The sequence below is a fragment of the Pleurodeles waltl genome, chromosome 8 (assembly GCF_031143425.1).
Source record: "Pleurodeles waltl isolate 20211129_DDA chromosome 8, aPleWal1.hap1.20221129, whole genome shotgun sequence".
NCBI lineage: Eukaryota > Metazoa > Chordata > Amphibia > Caudata > Salamandridae > Pleurodeles > Pleurodeles waltl.
The window spans coordinates 655,081,421-655,099,279 of NC_090447.1; the positions used below are offsets into that span (position 1 = coordinate 655,081,421).

The 17,859-nt window shown below is 43.9% G+C and overlaps 1 protein-coding gene across 2 annotated transcripts in view; it reads right to left on the reverse strand.

Moving 5' to 3' along the window:
- The window catches only part of NIT2 (nitrilase family member 2), a 367,129-nt gene that overhangs the window by 107,513 nt on the left and 241,757 nt on the right, over positions 1–17,859 (reverse strand). For both annotated transcript variants that reach the window (XM_069204751.1, XM_069204749.1), the window contains 2 exons: positions 4,660–4,738; positions 2,568–2,666 (listed from right to left, as the gene is read on the reverse strand). In XM_069204751.1, coding sequence (XP_069060852.1) covers positions 2,568–2,666; positions 4,660–4,738 — 178 coding nt within the window. The remainder of the gene's footprint in view (positions 1–2,567; positions 2,667–4,659; positions 4,739–17,859) is intronic.

The following is a 17,859-nucleotide window of genomic DNA, read 5'->3' on the forward strand; positions in this document are numbered from 1 at the left end:
ACTTTACTAGGGACTTACCAGTAAATCAAATATGCCAATCATGGATAAATCAATCAACAGTACAATTTCTATAGGGAGCAGTTGCACTTTAGCACTGATTAGCAGTGGTAAAGTGCACAGAGACAATAAACCAGCAAAAACAGACCTGAAAAAATAGGATGAAGAAGACAAAAAGTTTGGGTATAACCTTGCAAAAAGGGCCATTTCCAACAGTGACGCCGGGAGGTGGGCCTTTTCTTCAGCAGCATGCAGATCCTGAGGAAAGGGCACTGTGACAAAGTTACTACCAAACTGTAGTTTGTGAATATCGAAAAGTAGTACACCAAACATAAAAGTGTAAACTTACTCAACAGTGTAAGTCAACTTTGGGAATCAGGCCTATATAATTTTATGGGGGAACAATTGTCCACACCCCCTGGCCTTGCCTACTAGGATATTCTTAATGGCCTCCACAATTTCCTCCTCCATTATATCTCCTCCAGTTCGGTGGCTGCCTTATTGGTCAGCTTGGGGAGATGCATATTATGGAAAAATGCATCATCTCCTGCCGCACTGCTGTCGGGTAATTCAAAGGCCAAGAACTTCTTATACATATCAGTAAACTATGTGGTGATCTGTTTTGGCTTGTAAATTAAGCATTCCACTTGAAACTGAATAGCCGGGAATGAATGGGCTAAGTCTCGATGCTTTAGTTGCAGTGACAATAGTCTGCCTGCTTTTACACCTTGATTGTTTTGCCTAAATTTAAACTGTGAAAGTGTCCATACAGCTGGCAAGGTATATAAATAATTGACATCAAATTTGGATTTATGCGAAGGCTTTAGAGTATTGGGGTTGGCAACATCGTGTATCAATTAATGATGCCCCTAATTTGATTTTCTTGGGTCCTCTGGTTGTAATCAAGTTTATGATTCCACAATGCCAACTCCCTTATCTATTGGCCTCTCATATTCATCTTGCAGAAAGCGCAGAGAATTTGTACGGAGCACACAAAGCATTCACACTAAGATGCATGAAATCTTTCAACATCTGTCAAAGACATTCCTCCTCCTTCGATTCTTTGAATTTCATAATGGGCCTCTTCCACCGTTGTGCCGGAGGAATGAGTAGGCCCAAGTTTATTGTTAAATGCAGTGCTGCATGATCCGAGTCTCTTACTTTGTGAAAAGGAGATGGCACCTTTTGTTAAAAACAGGCTTCCTTTCTGCCACTATTTCTTCTTCTAACCAATGTGATTCCTTCAGCAGTCTTGTGTTCATAGGACTTCATTTGTTTTTCTCCCGCTTACCTGCAGAGGACAGATTTTATTTACCAATTTACCTTGACTTCTCACAACAGAACATGGTACAACCGCTTCGTAACTCAATGTGTTAATGTATATACTGCAGAAATGTGTGCAGTTATACCCTTTCGCCAAAAAGCTTAGTGCCAGAATGGACCTGTTGCATACAAGCTGCATCTGTCAGGTTGTACTAAAGGAAAAACTTGTATATCGATTCTTTGGTGAACGAATTGGTGCTGTGGAGGAACACAAAACCAAAATAGGGGGAGATGATAAAGTAATATCTCGAACACAGGAGTATCTGCAGGAGAGTATGACACGGACATAATGAGCGAAGAAAAGTGTAATCAAGGGACAACGAGAAAGGGTCAAAGCTTTCATACAAAGTAAGGGCCGGGATTAGGTTTTCTAGACCCATTGGCGAAAGGACAGGCTCAGTCAGTGCCAACTAACCAATTTGAAATGGTTAACCAAGTGGACTGTAACCCACGAACCACCTGCACATAACATGAGGCTGATGTGTTCTCATCAAAGATCAGTCCCATGAGACCCACCGCAGTTTGTGCTGTTTATGGGCACCACATCTATTTTAAACATGAACAGACACACTCAAGAATACACAATTATATTTTTTTAAATCATTATCCTATCCTAGTGCAAATAGTGTGTATTGTTACAAGTATAAAAATAAACAAGAAAGTGGCAATGAAAATGATTGATAAATTATCGATCTACGTCACCACCCTAGTGTTAGATTGTTCTTTGGTTCCTGATTTTTCACCTCACTTGAATGGTGCATGCCTATAACCTTTCACCGGGCTCCATGTCATAAATGTGAATCAATGGAACTGTATTAAATGGTAGGACAAGCTTACATGAGTGAAACTGTGTGCTTGGAACAAGGATACTATGGTTGGAGAGCGGGCGATAACTGTAGTGTTTTTGGGGTATTCCTGTACTCTTACAGGAAAAATGCCCCTTTATACAATCTTAACTTTGTATGCCCGTTTACATCACATTCACCTTAATAAAATATGTTTTAAAAAAAAACAAGAGGGTTATGATTGAACCCATGGTCTTCGCGATCGTACATTTGACCCAGGTTTCAGATTCAATTTATTAGGGGGTTTATTCGAACACAATGAGAATAGAGTAGTCTGGTGACAAAGGTAAGGCTAATATTAGTCAAATAAATAAGCATAAAAACACTTCATTGACAGATAAGCAATACTAATACATACGGCACAGAAGAAGTAGCATATCTACTAAACAATGTCATGCTTACCAAGGACTCACAACACTGCTGTGTCCCCAAGCAACGTATGATGCCTTTTCATCTCTTGCTGGAGAGGCAGTGGCCACGTACACTTGGTTATCAAGAGCCCTGCATTTACAAAAGGGAACCCAAACAATTGTGAATATGTTGAATACCAGTTTAAAAGTACAGCCACTCAATTTTACCAATACAAAACAAAATACAAGCATGCAGGTCAAAGTATGTACGATGTCATGTGGTTCCACGTAAAATAATCGGAAACAGAAAGGGCCACTTCAAACTACAAAAGGAACACAGGACACAATGTTCAAATGGTAACAGTAAATCAGAGTACTTAAGTTGTGTAGGACTTCTGCAAAGCTCAGAATGTAATCTCAGGAACCAAAACCAGGAGCAGCTCATCTTGTGTGAAACACAAGACCACAAGTAGTTCTCTCACGCTCTTAAATAAACGTTTGTATTAAAGGATCAAACAGTAGAACGGAAAATACATAATAATATTTGGGATCTAAACACACATTTGACAACCTAACAATTAGTTCTTAAAGATCACCATACTCTCAGAATATAAACTGCCCCTTGCATAAGTATTGTATAATAAATAACACTAAATTGTTCCTATTCTTTCCCCGTATAGAAATGAAGAGTTTGCAACTGGAAAAGTTTAACCTTTATAGTTATAATAAATGTGCCAAATTTCTCTTGAGCTTTTGAGAAGGCATAGGTAGGTGGGTAGGGGTGAGTAACCGACTAAGACTTCTGGCATATCACAGAACTAAAGGGCAGTATGCAGAATCCACCTCATCTAAAGTGCCATTGCCAATAATCGGTTTGGTGGTAAGTGCTTATGATCTACAGAGATGCACCACAATCTGGAGTCATTTCTATTCAAAATATGTGAGACTGCCTAGGCACAATGAACTGTGATGCACTGAATATAAACAAAATTAGGTGAATAGACTTCACAGTGCACTACCCCCAGATATGCTGGCCAAATGTAAACTTGCTCACAAAGGTATGCCATTCTTTTTTGTAATCTTCACCCAAAGCAGAAGACTAGAGTTTGCCCATAAGCTTTAACCAATACCCTATCCCCATGACTTCATGCAGCATTGCAATTCATCTCTTGCTCCAAGACAATATGAATTAGCAGAGCACTTAGCAGCGCCACTACAGATCACAGTGAAAGAGACCATGTCAACCACTGAATGCCAACCACCAAACTCCATTGAAGTATTTAACCTCTTCACTGACATTTGCTATGATAAAAGTTCTGGAATGGCTTGGCAACTCTACCAGCCCTCTCCATCTGGCTGAACTCAACTTCACCTGCCCATCCTAAGCCCATCTTACAACACCTCTTCGTTGTTGGAAATGTAAACATCCTCTCAAAAAAAGACAACTATTCAAGACTCCATGAAAGCAGCTGTTAAGAACCAACCAAAGATCATTCAAGATGTTGGCTCTGAGGTGCCAAAGATGATATCACCCATGGCAGTGCTATAGTCAGCACAAACAGCATTGTTCAAATCACCACCTATCAGTAAGGGAAAAACAGAGGGAGTGAAATTAATCCCAGGAACTCCAGCTTTGATTCAAATGAAAATGCTCACTCGTGATTGCACATGCAGTTCTATTTGAAAGGAAAAGGGAAACACATGACTGTCTGAAGCAAGAGTTCGCTGCCATAAGCCCGGACAGTCAATTATATTTTTTCCTTTTTTCTGCTCTAGGAGTATTAAAAATCGTTTCCAAATATTACACATCTTTAACCTAATGTTTCAGCTATTGTTGTTCATAGTCTTCCTTAGCAACTCAGAAAAAGCTTGGCAATGTTACTCCTTCAGGGAGCCAAATATGTGCAATGAAGTATTCACAGGGGCAGGTCTAGAAGCCTGAGGTGGTTTTCAATTTGTAGTACCAGGGCAGCACTGGCCAGACTTGCATCTATAAGGGTGGCCAATATTCCTGGATCTGCCAGGAGACTCTTTGCAATGCATGGTTACGAGTGGCCACCTTGCAATAGAGTAGACAAGGGGAGATGGTTTGACACTTGCACCAAAGCTGTACATTTGTAACAGGAACCACGTTTTCCATTTACCTGCTCCTTTGCAGCAACTCCCAGTGTGCAGGTCCTGTTGTCATATTAAAAGCACCTGGATATACCAGAAGCTGGCAACCTGAACACAGTAAAGCACGACAAATCAGCAACACATTTCACAGCACAAGGATATGTTTATACATCCAAACTCCTTAAAAGAGATCAGTAAAGCTTTGCATTTATTAAGTCAGAAATAATATCTAATTTAGCCATGGAATGTGCCACGTTTTATTTGGAGTATAATTAGAGATGCCTTTAGATTTATGCTTACATGTCACAGAATAACAGTGACCAATTTTAATACTAAGCCAATAGCTAAAGTACGTACAGAGAATATCACTAAACTGGAAAGTAGATAAAAGAAGACAATTAAGTCAATGGATAGCTAGAGAAGTGACAACTCAAAGGCATACAACAGCAGTGCCGGACAGGCCGTAGCGGGCATCAGGAGTTTTCCAGGTGGGCTGGAAAGGGTGGGGGCCTGTTTTGCAGCAGTGAGGGCCAGTTTTGCAGAGGTGCTGCAATATCAGCCTCCAGTAACAAAAGCAGCAGCAACCTTGCTCTTGCACACACCCCTAACACCCATATAAGCAATGAGGGGTAAACATGCGCCTGTGATGCAGAAGGTAGGATGATGGCATACCTTTGTGAGAAACATTCTCCTAGAAGACCCTTGATGGTTAATAATGTGCAGCCCCACCATTGTTTTTAAATGCATCTGCACCAGGGAGGTGGCGGTCCCCAGGGCTGCAGGGGGGCCACACAGGCCCACCGCTTCTATTAAAATACATTTGCACCGGGGAAGTGGCGGTCCCCGGGGTGCGGGTGGAGAGAGAGGGCCCGCCTGTAAACATAATAAGCAGTGCCCAAGGAGGTGGTGGTTCCTGGGGTTTTGATAAGCCCTGGTGGGGGAGGAGGGGTTAGAGTTTAGGGCCTGTCGCCCCAGGAGTATTCACAAAGCCTTCGCGCCTCTGGATATACAAATTTGGTTTTCCTTTAATTTCTCTTAAACAACTGAACTGATTTACACCAAATAACAAAAAGTGTAATCTACGTACCAAAAGCTACCTTTCTTCCAATTTTGGTGTAATTTTGCCTAGTGGTTCGGGCTGTAGTCTTGTTCAAAGTTTATATGGAAATCAACATGGGAAATGCACTTTTTTTTTACCCCCTCCCTTTATCTTGGTCCCAACTTGACACATCACCTCGAAACTTCCCATGCACAACAAGATTCTTCGGCACACTCTTTTTGGAAAATTTCATGAAGAAACATTGCCAAAGATATAGGAAAGTCAAAAAAGATTTTTCAAAGGAACTACGTCCTAACTATAACTAACTACCTACTAGCGACCGCCAGTAGGTAATATGTAAAACATATTTATGCTATATATCACCTAGTGGCGGTCGCTATTAGTTAGTTATAGTTTGGACCTAGTTTTTATAGAAAAAGCTGCTTTTTATTTGCTTATATCTTTGGCACTGCTTGACGAATCTTCCCAAAATTCCCCCCCCCCCCCCAAATTTGACAGTCATGTGAGCTGCTGTCTAGAAAGGTTCGGGATGATCCGGACAGCTGAAGCAGAGATTAAGGGGGGTTCAGACTTCAGATTGTTTTCAATGTTAATTCTCATAGGAAAAATTGAACAGCAAAGCCACTGGATGGAATTACACAACATTTGGCAGAAAGGTAGATGTTGGTCCAGAAAGAGCACTTTTTGTTTTTTGGTGTAAATCAGTTCAGTAGTTTTTGAGAAATGTAAGGAAATTCAAATTTGTATATCTAGGGACGCAAAGGTTTTGGGACCCCCTCCTGACCTCGGGCTGAGGTCTGATTGGCTGCCAATACTTCAACAAGGAAGTGCGGATGGCCATCTTGGGACTCAGCTTAAGCAGAGTGCCAGAAACAAAGAATAAAAAATACAGAGTTAACACCCTAACCACTTAGCTCTGGTGCTGGGGTCCCAACTGGTCCACCCAGGGCTAAAAAGCATTTAAAAAAAAATGATTTTACTGCAAATTCGTAATGGTATAAAAAACAAGCGTGGGATCTTGGGCTTGTTTTTAAATAAGACCCCGGGTGGGCCAGGTCCTGGGGACACTCTTCTTTTTAATAGGGTGGCCCTCCTGACCACCATATGTATGTTATTGGCAGAATAGCAAACTAAAAATAGGAATATCATCTACAGTTAGTGAAAAAAATCTAACATCAGTGATCAATAACTGTGGTTTGATTAGTGAACCCCTGATAGTGGGATTACTGCCAAGAAATTAATATTGGTTTCTATTATGGGACCCCCTCTCTCGCCCTTATCTATACTTCCACCTTACGGTAAGAATGCTCTGTATACGTTTGTGCACATTTGTGGTTTTATACTTTACTTTTTGGAATACTCGAAGATGTTCTATCCTTTCATTTGGATAATCAGTTTTTAAAGTTCACTACATGTCCCATAATGCACTAGGTTGGGTAATAGGGAATGGATTATAAAAAGGAGACATTGAAAAAATACTTATACACTGTGAACAAGACCGGGAGGTCGATATGCGTGGGTGGTGATGGTTGGTGATATATATGACTGAAATTAAAAAAGTATAGAAACTTTCCTGGAGTTCAACGCTACAATTGTTGTTTCAAACAGTTTAGAGGGAAGGTCCATCCTTCACGTTTGCACCAGCATGAGATGTGCGCCACAATGTGGACCGTTTTGTATTGTATTGTATTATATATTTTAACCATAAGTAATATATACATTTGTTAAGCAGACTTAAAGACTATATATTTCTAAACCATAAGTAGTACGGATTAGGGGCCAGATGTAGCAAACGTTTGCGACTCGCAAACGGGCCGATTCGTAATTTGCGACAGTGCAAAATCGGAAATGGGATGCAAAAAGCCCATTTCCGACTCGCAAAAAGCGATGGGACCCGTTTGCGAGTCGCATCCGTTGCGACCCCATTTTGCGACCCGCAAATTGCAAGTCGCAATTTGCGAGTCGCAAACCTTATGCAATTGCAACTCGCAAATTGCGACTAGTCGCAAAAAGCCCAGTTTGCAAGTCGCATTTACCACTAACTCAGAGCAGGTGGTAACCATTACCAAAGTATAAAAGGAGACCCAGAAGGCATCTGGGTCACTCAAGATGGCGGACATATACCTGATAGCAGTGAGGAGGAGAGTCTACGCAGCCCAGCAGAGGAGGAGGAGGGGCCACAGACAGGAGAAGATATATAGAACAAGGCAGACCCTTTTCCAGCAAACTGAAGAGGAGATCTATGATAAATACCGCCTTAGCAGCGCTGCCATTCTAGAATTTATAGATTTACTAAAACCACAGCTAGAACACAAGACTCTGCGTGGCTGCGCCATCCCTACGCATGTGCAAGTACTATGCGCACTGCACCTCTTGGCCTCAGGGAGCTATCAGGGGGTCATTGCCGTGGCAGGTGGGGTATCCCAAAGTGCAGTGTCAAGGTTCCTCAGGGCATTCCTAGATGCCTTAGTAGCGCACAGGTCTCAGTTCATATACTTACCAAGGAATGAGGCAGAAATTAACAGCACAAAGCTGGACTTTTACCGCATTGCCCACTTCCCCCATGTCATTGGATGTGTAGATGGGACACACATTCAAATATGCCCCCCGCTAATCTGGAACATATTTTCCGCAACAGAAAGTGTACCCACTCACTCAACATACAGGTTGTTTGTGATGCCCATTACGTCATCACGGACATCGTAGCTAAGTTTCCAGGCAGTACCCATGACTCATACATTTTTAGACATAGTGGGATACATCAACGCCTGGAACGTGGGGAGTTTGGAGACGGATACCTCCTAGGTAGAGCTGCATACACCTTGCAGACATACACACAGGTCACTGTGCACGACTATCTGGACTTCCTAACAGTGTACTTTTGTGCCCAACAGGTGACAGTGCATATGCTCTAAGGCCATGGATCATGACTCCATTTTTAACACCCAGCAATGATTCAGAGAGGCAATACAACAGTGCGCATAAGAGGACCAGGAACCTCATAGAGCACACCTTCGGACTCCTGAAGGCAAGATTCCGATGCCTCCACCGCAGCGGAGGCGCCCTCCAATACACCCCCATTACCGCTTTCAAAATTGTGGTCGCATGCGCCATCCTCCACAACATAGCCACCCGACGTGGGCTACCTCTCACCCCTGCAGACCCAGATCCTGATGATGAAGAGCAAGAACAACCACATTGCCATCATGGGGATAGGAGTCTAGCTAATCAAGGCAGACTGAGACGGGACCACATTGCAACGCAATATTCTGGACGGTACGTGTCAACTCCCACCATACTCACCTATTAACCATTTGTTAAGTGAAACAAAAATAACTGTTTTATTAATGTCATGAAGAAACTATATACAAGTTGAAATTGTCCATGGGCAGGAAAATGCCAAACAGTCATGTGGCACATTAACGCCATGTGCCACATGAATCTGTCCTGGCTGTTATCTATGATCTCCTGCCCCTCCTGCCAGCCTGGCTGGTCCCTGCTGCGTCCATGGTGCTGTGCCTACCACTCCTCAGCACGCTACTGTGAGTGGCAGAGACACTGCTCACTGTTGAGCCCTCCTCCCAGGTGTATTTGTTAACTTCCTGGCTGTGATGTCATCATCATGTGCCAGGAAGTGTTTCCAGGGTGTTCTGGTATGCTTTCTGGAGTGTTCTGCTGCATCTGCAAGCAATTTTGAAGGTATTCGCAATTTGCGACACCCACTCGCTAATTGCGAGTTCGTTTTTGCACACTCGCAAACAGCGACCTCGCAAACTGCGGACTCACACACAGCGTTGCGAGTCCAGCTGCGAGTCGCAAAATCGGATCGCTTTTTTTTCTGGCATTCCACTTTGCGACTCGCATTTTGCGAGTAGCATCAACTCGCAAAATGCGAGTCGCAATTTTTATTTTTGCTACATCTGGCCCTAGGTTACTTGCCCTTGTAAGCATCTGTTGGTGGCATGTTGTGCTGTAGATTCACATGCTCTGCATACTCTTGCCATCTAGTGTTGGGTTTGAAGTGGTGCAAGTTGCTTTTCTTCTAAGAAGTGTTCCGAGTCACAGGATCGAGTGACTGCTCCTCTCCATGATATTGCGCATGGGAATGGACTCCTTTGATAGACTGATTTACCGCAGGTGGGTGAGAAAGGAGTGTAAGGAAGGAAAGTATGGAGAGAGCTGTCCATGCAAAATATAAATGCATATGTACAGATATATACAAAATATAATGTAATGCAATGGCCACAGGTGTCTGGCGGGGGTGGGGTGAGGGGGGAGGGGAAGGAGGGAGCATGTGAAGTAACAATCTGTTTGATGGCATTTGTGGGTATAGATATGCATGCTCTGCATAGACTATAAAGCAGTCCCTCCATAAAAGCGGTAGCTGACCTGTGGGAGTTGCAGTTGATTGGAAACGTGTTTGCAGCACAGCCTGACATACCTTGGCGTGTTGGCGTGCTAGCACATGCACACAGTAGTGTTTTTTCAATATGTGCTGTGAAGACAATATAGCTGCCTTACAAATGTCAACTATAGGGATGTTTCCAAGAAAGGCCATAGTAGTACCTTTTTTCCTGGTAGAATGTGATCTAGGGGTAAAAGGTAACGACCTGTTCGCTTTAACATAACAAGTCTGTATACATTTAAGTATTCATCTAGCTATACCAGATTTGGATACTGGACTGTCTTTATGAGGTGGTGAAAAAGCTACAAAGAGAGGTTTAGTTTTCCTAAACTCTTTGGTTGTGTCAATGTAAAACATGGGTGCTCTTTTAACATCTAGACATCTAGAGTGTAGAGAGCTCTTTCTGCAGCAGTCAGGTTGTGGAAAGAAGACAGTTAGTTTAATGGACTAGTTTATGTGAAACTGAGAAAACACCTTAGGTAGGAACTTGGGGTTAGTGTGAAGGACTACCATATCCCTATGTATCTGGAAAAAAAGTTCTTCCAAGGCTAGTGCCTGGAGCTCACTGACATTCCTGAGTGATGTGATGGCAACTAAGAAAACTACCTTCCAAGAAAGGTACTGCAGTGGACATGCATGGAGTGGCACAAAAGGATGACCCATGAGTCTGGTGAAGACAATGTTTATGTTCCATGATGGTGCAGGGGGAACCCTAGGTGGAATGACCCATTTAAGACCTTCCATGAAAGCCTTAATGATTGGGATTTTGAACAAGAAAATATGTTTGTTTTGCAGCTATGCAGCTACAGCTGAACAATGAAGGCAACTTGAAGTGTAGGCTAGATTTGCGTTTTGTAAATGAAGCAAATAAAAAACAACTTCATGAACAGAGGCCTTCATAGGGTCAATATGTTTGGGTTGACAGTAGCAAACAAAACTTTTCCATTTTGTAGTATAGCAGGCTCTAGTTGCGGGTCTACGGGCTTCCCTGAGAATGTCCATATATTTCACCAGCAATTATAAGTAACTAAACTCTATGACTTCATGACTTTGGGTCGGGATGTCTGATTTGTCTTTGACTTTGAGTGAGAAGGTCCAGCTTGCTGGGGAGCTTCTTGTGAGCGACTACTGAGAGGCCCAGAAGTGTGGTCAACCATGGCTGCAGTTCCCAAGTGGAAGCCACAAGGGTCATGGTGAGAGATGTTTGCCTGATCCTGAGCCAGAAATGGAATCAGAGGAAGAGGCAGAAAGGCATAGGCAAATATCCCCGACTAATGCATCCATAGAACGTTGCCCTTGGATAGAGGGTGTGGATATCTGGAGGCGAAGCTTGGGTGTTTTGTGTTTTCTGCTGTTACGAAAAGGGCGATTTGTGGAGTTCCCCATTTGGCAAAGTATGATTGAAGAACTTGTGGGTGGAGTTCCCACTGGTGAACTTGTTGCTGCATCTTGCTGAGCAGGTCTGCAAAGTTATTGTCCATCCAAGGAGAACCTCTGCCTCCAGATGAATGTGGTGGTGGAGGACCACTTTCATATTGTCTAAGATAGTTGTGACAGTTGAGATGACTGAGCCCACCCTCCAAAACCCCCCCTGCCGTTCTGTAAAAAGTACATGGTTGTCATGTTGTCTGTGCAAAGCAAGACAACCTTGTGAGACAGATGAGAAAGAAATGCTTTCAGGACTAGAAACACTGCCTTAAGCTCGAGGTAACTGATGTGTAGGGACCGGAGAATGGGATCCCAGAGGCCCTGTACTGTGGGGTCTAGGCGGTAAGCACCCCAATCTGTGAGTGATGCATCTGTGGTTAATGTGACTTGAGGAAGAGGATCTAGAAATGGCTGCCCTTTCAAGAGGTTGGTGATGTTCCAAACATTGCAGAGAGCTCCGAGCCTAGCAGTTTAACAACACTAGATCTACGAGGAGCCGCAAGTGAAGTCTGGCATGGGGAACTATGGCAATACAGGGCACCATCATACCCAGTAAGCGCATAATGGTCCTGACTGTGTAAGTATGGCTTTTGTGAAATTGAGGGAGTAGTCTTAAAGTTCTGGGTACAAGCTGGATTGCGGTATGCTAACCCTAGCTCAGCATTCAGGAAGGACCCTAGATAAGATTGTACCTGAAAAGGCTGAAGTTGAGACTTGGAAATGTTGAGAGTGAATCCCACGGTGTGAAGTAGGTCCACTGTCAACTGAGTGTGTTAATGGCAATGGTGTAACCTGCTGGCTTTGATGAGCCAGCCGTCGAGGTAGGGGAGCACATTAATTTTTTTGCCTTCTGAGGTGTGTGGCAACTATTGCTAACCATTTTGTGAAGGACTCTGAACTGATAGTGTTTACCTTCAATAAGGAATATTAAGTATTTTCGTTATGCAGGATGAATTGGAATATGAAAGTTGGTGTCCTTTAGACCTAGGGCTGTCATAAAGTCACCTTGCTGTTAGAGTGGAATGATGTCCTGAAGGGTAACCATGTGGACATTTTCTGACAGGATGTATCTGTTTAATGGTTTGAAGTCGAGTATCGGCCTGAGAGAGCCATCCTTTTTGGGGATAAGAAAGTACAGGGAGTATAATTCTGTCCCTTGGTGTTGTAGTGGCATCGGCTCTATGGCTCTTTTCAGAAGAAGGGATTGGACCTCTTGATTGAGAAGGGCAAGGTGTTTCTGAGAAAGCCTGTAATTACGAGGGGGGATACTGGGAGGAGTGGTGGTAACCTCCAGACAATAATCATCTTGGATAATGGAGAGGGCCTAATGGTCCGTGGAAATGTTGTCCCAGTGTGAGTAAAAAAGTTGGAGTTTTCCCCTGACAGGTGTTGGACGGGCGGGGGGAAGGCAGAAGTAGTCACTGCTTGGCAGTAGAGGAGGAGCTGCGTGAGGTGGACCTCTTTCCTCGGCCCTTGTTAGTGTTACCTCTGTAGAAGCCTCTAGAATAGGTAGACTGAAGCTACCTAGGGTTGGAGGTGGATGCCTCAGAGGTGGAGGGCTTGTAGGAGCTTCTGAACACAGGGTGACAAAAAGTGCCTCTTTGTGTGGGGAACTGAGGGGCACCTCTGCGGTGTCTTTGTCTTTTTTACATTTCTCAAGGGTGGTGGTCCACTTGAGGCCATAGAAGATGCTCCTTGTTGAAGGGCATATCCAGGACTGCATGCTGAATTTCTGGTTTAAAATCAGAGCAACGCAGCTAAGCTTGCCACAGGAGAGGAACGCTAGCATTAATGCCATCTGCTGCTGAGTCCGCTGCGGCCAGGGCGCACCAAATTGAATTGTTTGAAATTACCTGCCTGTCTGCAACTATCTGCTGCCCCAGCTGACGCTACTCATCTGGTAAGAATTGGAAGAGCTCCTCCATTTTATCCCAGTGAGCCTGCTCGTATCAGCCTAACAAGTCTTGTGAACTGGTGATACGGCAGTGATTTGTGGCCTGTGCCATAACTCTCCTGCCAGCAGCGTTGATCTTTTTACTCTCCTACTCAGGGGCCTGACTACTGGCTCGCTTACGAGCTGTGGTGGCTACAACAGAGTTGAGTGTAACCTGAGACCTAATGTAGAGAAAGTCAGAAGGAGCTGATTTGTATTTTTTATCTACCTTTGGTGTGATAATCCTAGAGCGGACAGGTTCTTCAAAGATGGTGTCTGCATAATGAAGCATGCCTGGGAGTACTGGGAGATACTGAATGCCCCTTTGGGGGGAGTGAGTGCATCAAACTGGAAATCCTGCTCGATGGGGTCTTGATGCAGCTCCACGTTGTGGAACATGGCAGCCCTAGCTACTACCTGCTGATATAAAGTAGTGTCTTCGGGTGGTGAGGGGTGTGTAGGGTAGAGGCTGGGGTCATTAGAGGGGGTAGGGTTAGGATCATAAGCATCCCCAGGGGTCTAGGCCATCTTGAGTCCAACCTAAATCCCCAGAAGCAAACAAAGGAGAACCCTGAAGAGTGTAATATCCCAGTATGGATGACGTGGGAGAATGAGGAAGGGATGAAGTTGGAATTGAAGAAGGACAGGATGGGGTGGAGACGTTGGACAAGCTGGTGGAGGAAGAGGTGGGGGAGAAGGCCTATGTGGTGGACTGGTAGCCTTTCCCTTGGTCCTTATTCTGGCTGGTAGAAGAATGTCCAAAGTCTCCTGGAGAGAAAGTTTCCGTTTCAGAAGCACAGAAGAGTAAGGCGTAGCAATAATATGTCATGTACCCTTCTGTATTTGGAGGCGGCGCTGACAAGCGTCCATGGTTTCCAGGGGTGGCATTGTGAGCAGAAGAACAATGGATTCAACCCAGATCTGTGACTGGGGTGAGTGTTTGAAAAGTTTCGGCACTCTGTCCATCATCTGGCTGTGTTGCTATGTTTGCCTTAAGTGGCCAGGGTATACTCAGACATGGGTCACTTGCTCGCAGTGCCGCTGGATTCAAGCTACCCTGGCTGATGTGGGATGATTCCCCGATCCTGGTTTCAGGATGCTTGTTTCCTGTCCAGGGAGGACCTGGCCTGGTAGTTCAGGCTGGACTGTTTCCATGGGGAGCAGGGGTCAAGGCTGATTTGCATATGACTGGGTCCAAAGTGGGGTGACATGGTGAGCAAAATAATGACGGATACAACCCAGATCTGTGACTAGGGAGAGTGTATGAAAAGTTTCAGCATCAGTCTATCATTTTGTGTGCTCCTATATGGACACCACTGGAGAAGGGGTGTTAGAATCCTGGTCTTTTAAGTATATATGTAATATCTTTGTTCCAATTATTTTTGTTCCAATGTTTTTGGCACCAAAGGTTTCATCAGTGTGGTTTGGTCGGCACAGAAGCTGATGAATTTCAGTTTGGTGCTGAGGTTCGAATTGAAACGGAGACGATCTCTTAGTCCAAGGAGAGTGAGATCAAAGCAGAGGATGGAGTCATGGACTTTGCCGGATTTTTTCAATGCCAGGCCAGAGGACGGGCATTCGAAGTAGCCTTTTGGTACCGACCATGGCCTGGTGGCAGTGGCGGACCGGCGACCTCGAGATGGGGTTGAAAAGATTTTTTTACAGTCTTATGGTGGGTTGGAGGGGTCATGGTACTCACGCACTGGGCTGAAGTGATCTTGTGACTTTTGATGTCCAACTGGACATATGAGTCGAATTGTCTTGGACGGAGAGGGCTTCTTCCTCCTGCACAGGCTCCTCTTGAGCGTTCTCCTCACCAAAGATGTCCAGAGTGTTGTTCAGACTCTTGTGGGCCTTTTCCAACTGGCATGCTCTTCGGTCCCAAAGGGTCTTCTAGGATCGGATTTACAGGCGTCACAGTCCACTTCTTGATCGGGAAGAAGTGGAGACTGCACACATGACACTGGCCTGTTTGTGGAAATTTGGCATCGCACCAAGGGCAGAAGCGGAATGGAGTCCATTCCATCAGGTTAGCATTTCCTTTGATGCTGTGTTGAAGGTAGTCCAGAGCTGCCAACAATGTTTTTTCTTGTATGCTGGGGTTGTGAGGCAAGGTGCCAATCTTCAGCGAAGGCTCCTCTGTCGTATGTACTTGGTGATTTTATTCCTGACCAACAGTGGTCCTATCCCATGTACTGCTTTATGGATGATACACAGCAGCTTGAAGGTGGACCTTCTGGCAACCGTTAACCAATGTAGGGCCCTCAAGACAGGGGAGATGTGGGCTTGTGGCTTTTCATGTAGAAGTAACCTGGCAGCAGAGTTCTGAATTAGTTGTAATTCGTTTTTATAATTGATAAAGATAGTCCGTTGTAGAGGTTATTGATGTAATCAAGTTTTGACAGTACAAGAGAGATAGCTGTTTAGAACTTGTGTGGAAATTCTAGGTGGGTGGCGGGGGAGATGCGTGGCAGAGTTTTCAAAGTAATGAAGCCTAATCTTGCTAACTTGTTTACTTGGGCATTAATTGATAATTTGGAGTCCATGGTAATTCCAAGGTTTCTTACTTCCTTATATCATCGGGGTGGTCCCAGATTGTCAGGCCAGGTGCAGAGTAGGTTATAATGTTTCTGAATCACCACATGAGAATATTTCAGTTTTGGAAGCATTTTGAGGTGGCTTCATGTCATCCACTGATCAACGGCCCTGAGTCAATTGTAAATTTCTGAGTTTCCAATGTCTTTGAGGCTTTCCAGTTTAAGAAGTATTTGTGTGTCATCTGCATAGTTATAGCATGTGAGCTGAAATTCACTGATCATTGCCAGTAATTACTTCACAAAGATGTTGAAAACATGGGTGAAATTATAACCTTGAGTGATCCCTGCTTTTGTTAAGTACAGTCTGGATGCGAAGGGGAGGGTGTGTGGGAGTAAGGATGAAATTTTTCCTGTTTTGAAGGTTGGATGTGTTCCAGTCGAGGGAAGTGCCGTCCACGCCGACTCCGTACAGTCTTTGGATTACAGTGGCATGGTCAACTGTGTTAAAGGAAGCTGAAAGGTCCAAGAGAAGTAGTGCAGCGACCCGTTCCAGTCTACTGTGTTTTTAAGGTCATCAAAATGGTGATGAGGGCAGACTCTGAGCCTCTTCCTGGACAGACTCCTGTTTGGAAGTCAGAAAGTATGAGTTATGTTCAAAGAATTGTCACATCTGGGTGAATGCTGCTCTTTATACCAGTGTGCCCAGGAAAGGTCCAACTGTAATCAGTCTGCAGTTAATGGGCGTATGTATGCCTTTTTTTAAGTGTTCTAGAAAGATTCTCATAGCTAAGCATTATTGATGATTTTTCTTTCTGGTGTGGCAGTAGAGGTAGCTAAAAGAATGTCCGTGAAGATTTGTGGTGGACAAGGGTCCGAAAGGCAGCCGGCTGGTCTGCTCGCTTTGATCAGCTCCAAAAAGTCTCTTTGTGGTAGCTGTTGGAAATGGAGACTAGAATAGCCTAAGCCTAAAGGGGATTGTTGAACGTAGGCTGGTGCTGGTGATTTTCCTTTGTTTTAAACAGGAGCCCAACATGTCTGCTTTGGTTGTGTAATGATTTGCAGTTTGTTAATAAATTATTGAGTCAGGGTATGAGTTCCTTCTGTGCATTTAGGTTTATGAAATGCTGTGAGATTTTTATAGGATTCTTTATTTGCACACTTAGCACTCAGAATTCTGTCTAAATAGTACCTTTTTTGACTCGATATATATTCTGTAAAGTTTGTGTAAGTGGTGTTTGTCTTGATTACTATTTGTTTTGAGCCAGGGGCATTGCAGCTTTGAAATTTGTTTTATCTTTTTTAGTTCTGCATTCCTCTGAGGTGCTTGTTTTCTATTGTTCTGTTTGTATTGTTCTCAGTGGTATTAGGATATCAAATGCTTCCTGGAGCCACTCAAAGGTTTTGAATGGGATTTATTGTGTCTAGATCTGTGTTGGAAGTTAGTTGAGTTAGTAAGTATTCAAAATTGATTTTTTTCCTTCGTCGATAAAAGGAGGCCTGTATGGTGAAATTAGGTTTTGTGCTGGAAAGCTACCAGAAGGTGGTCTGACCAATTGCATGGAGTATTCCTTTGAAAACTAACTAGTTCTGGATTTGCTAAAATGACAGCTAGGTTGTGTCCAGCGATGTGTGTGGGTTTGTGGACAATCTGATGTCGATTCAGTGCGTCTAAGCTATTGATGACAGTTCTTGAATGTGGCATATTGAGTTTGTTGAACCAAATGTTTAGGTCACCAAGGATGCATAGATTGGAGTGCAGTGTAATAATTTAAAATGTGTCTAGAAATGTGTCTGGGAACGTTGCATTGCTAGGTGGTGGTCTGTAAAGGAGGAGGAAGTTATAGGAGGAAGTTGGTGTAGGGTTGT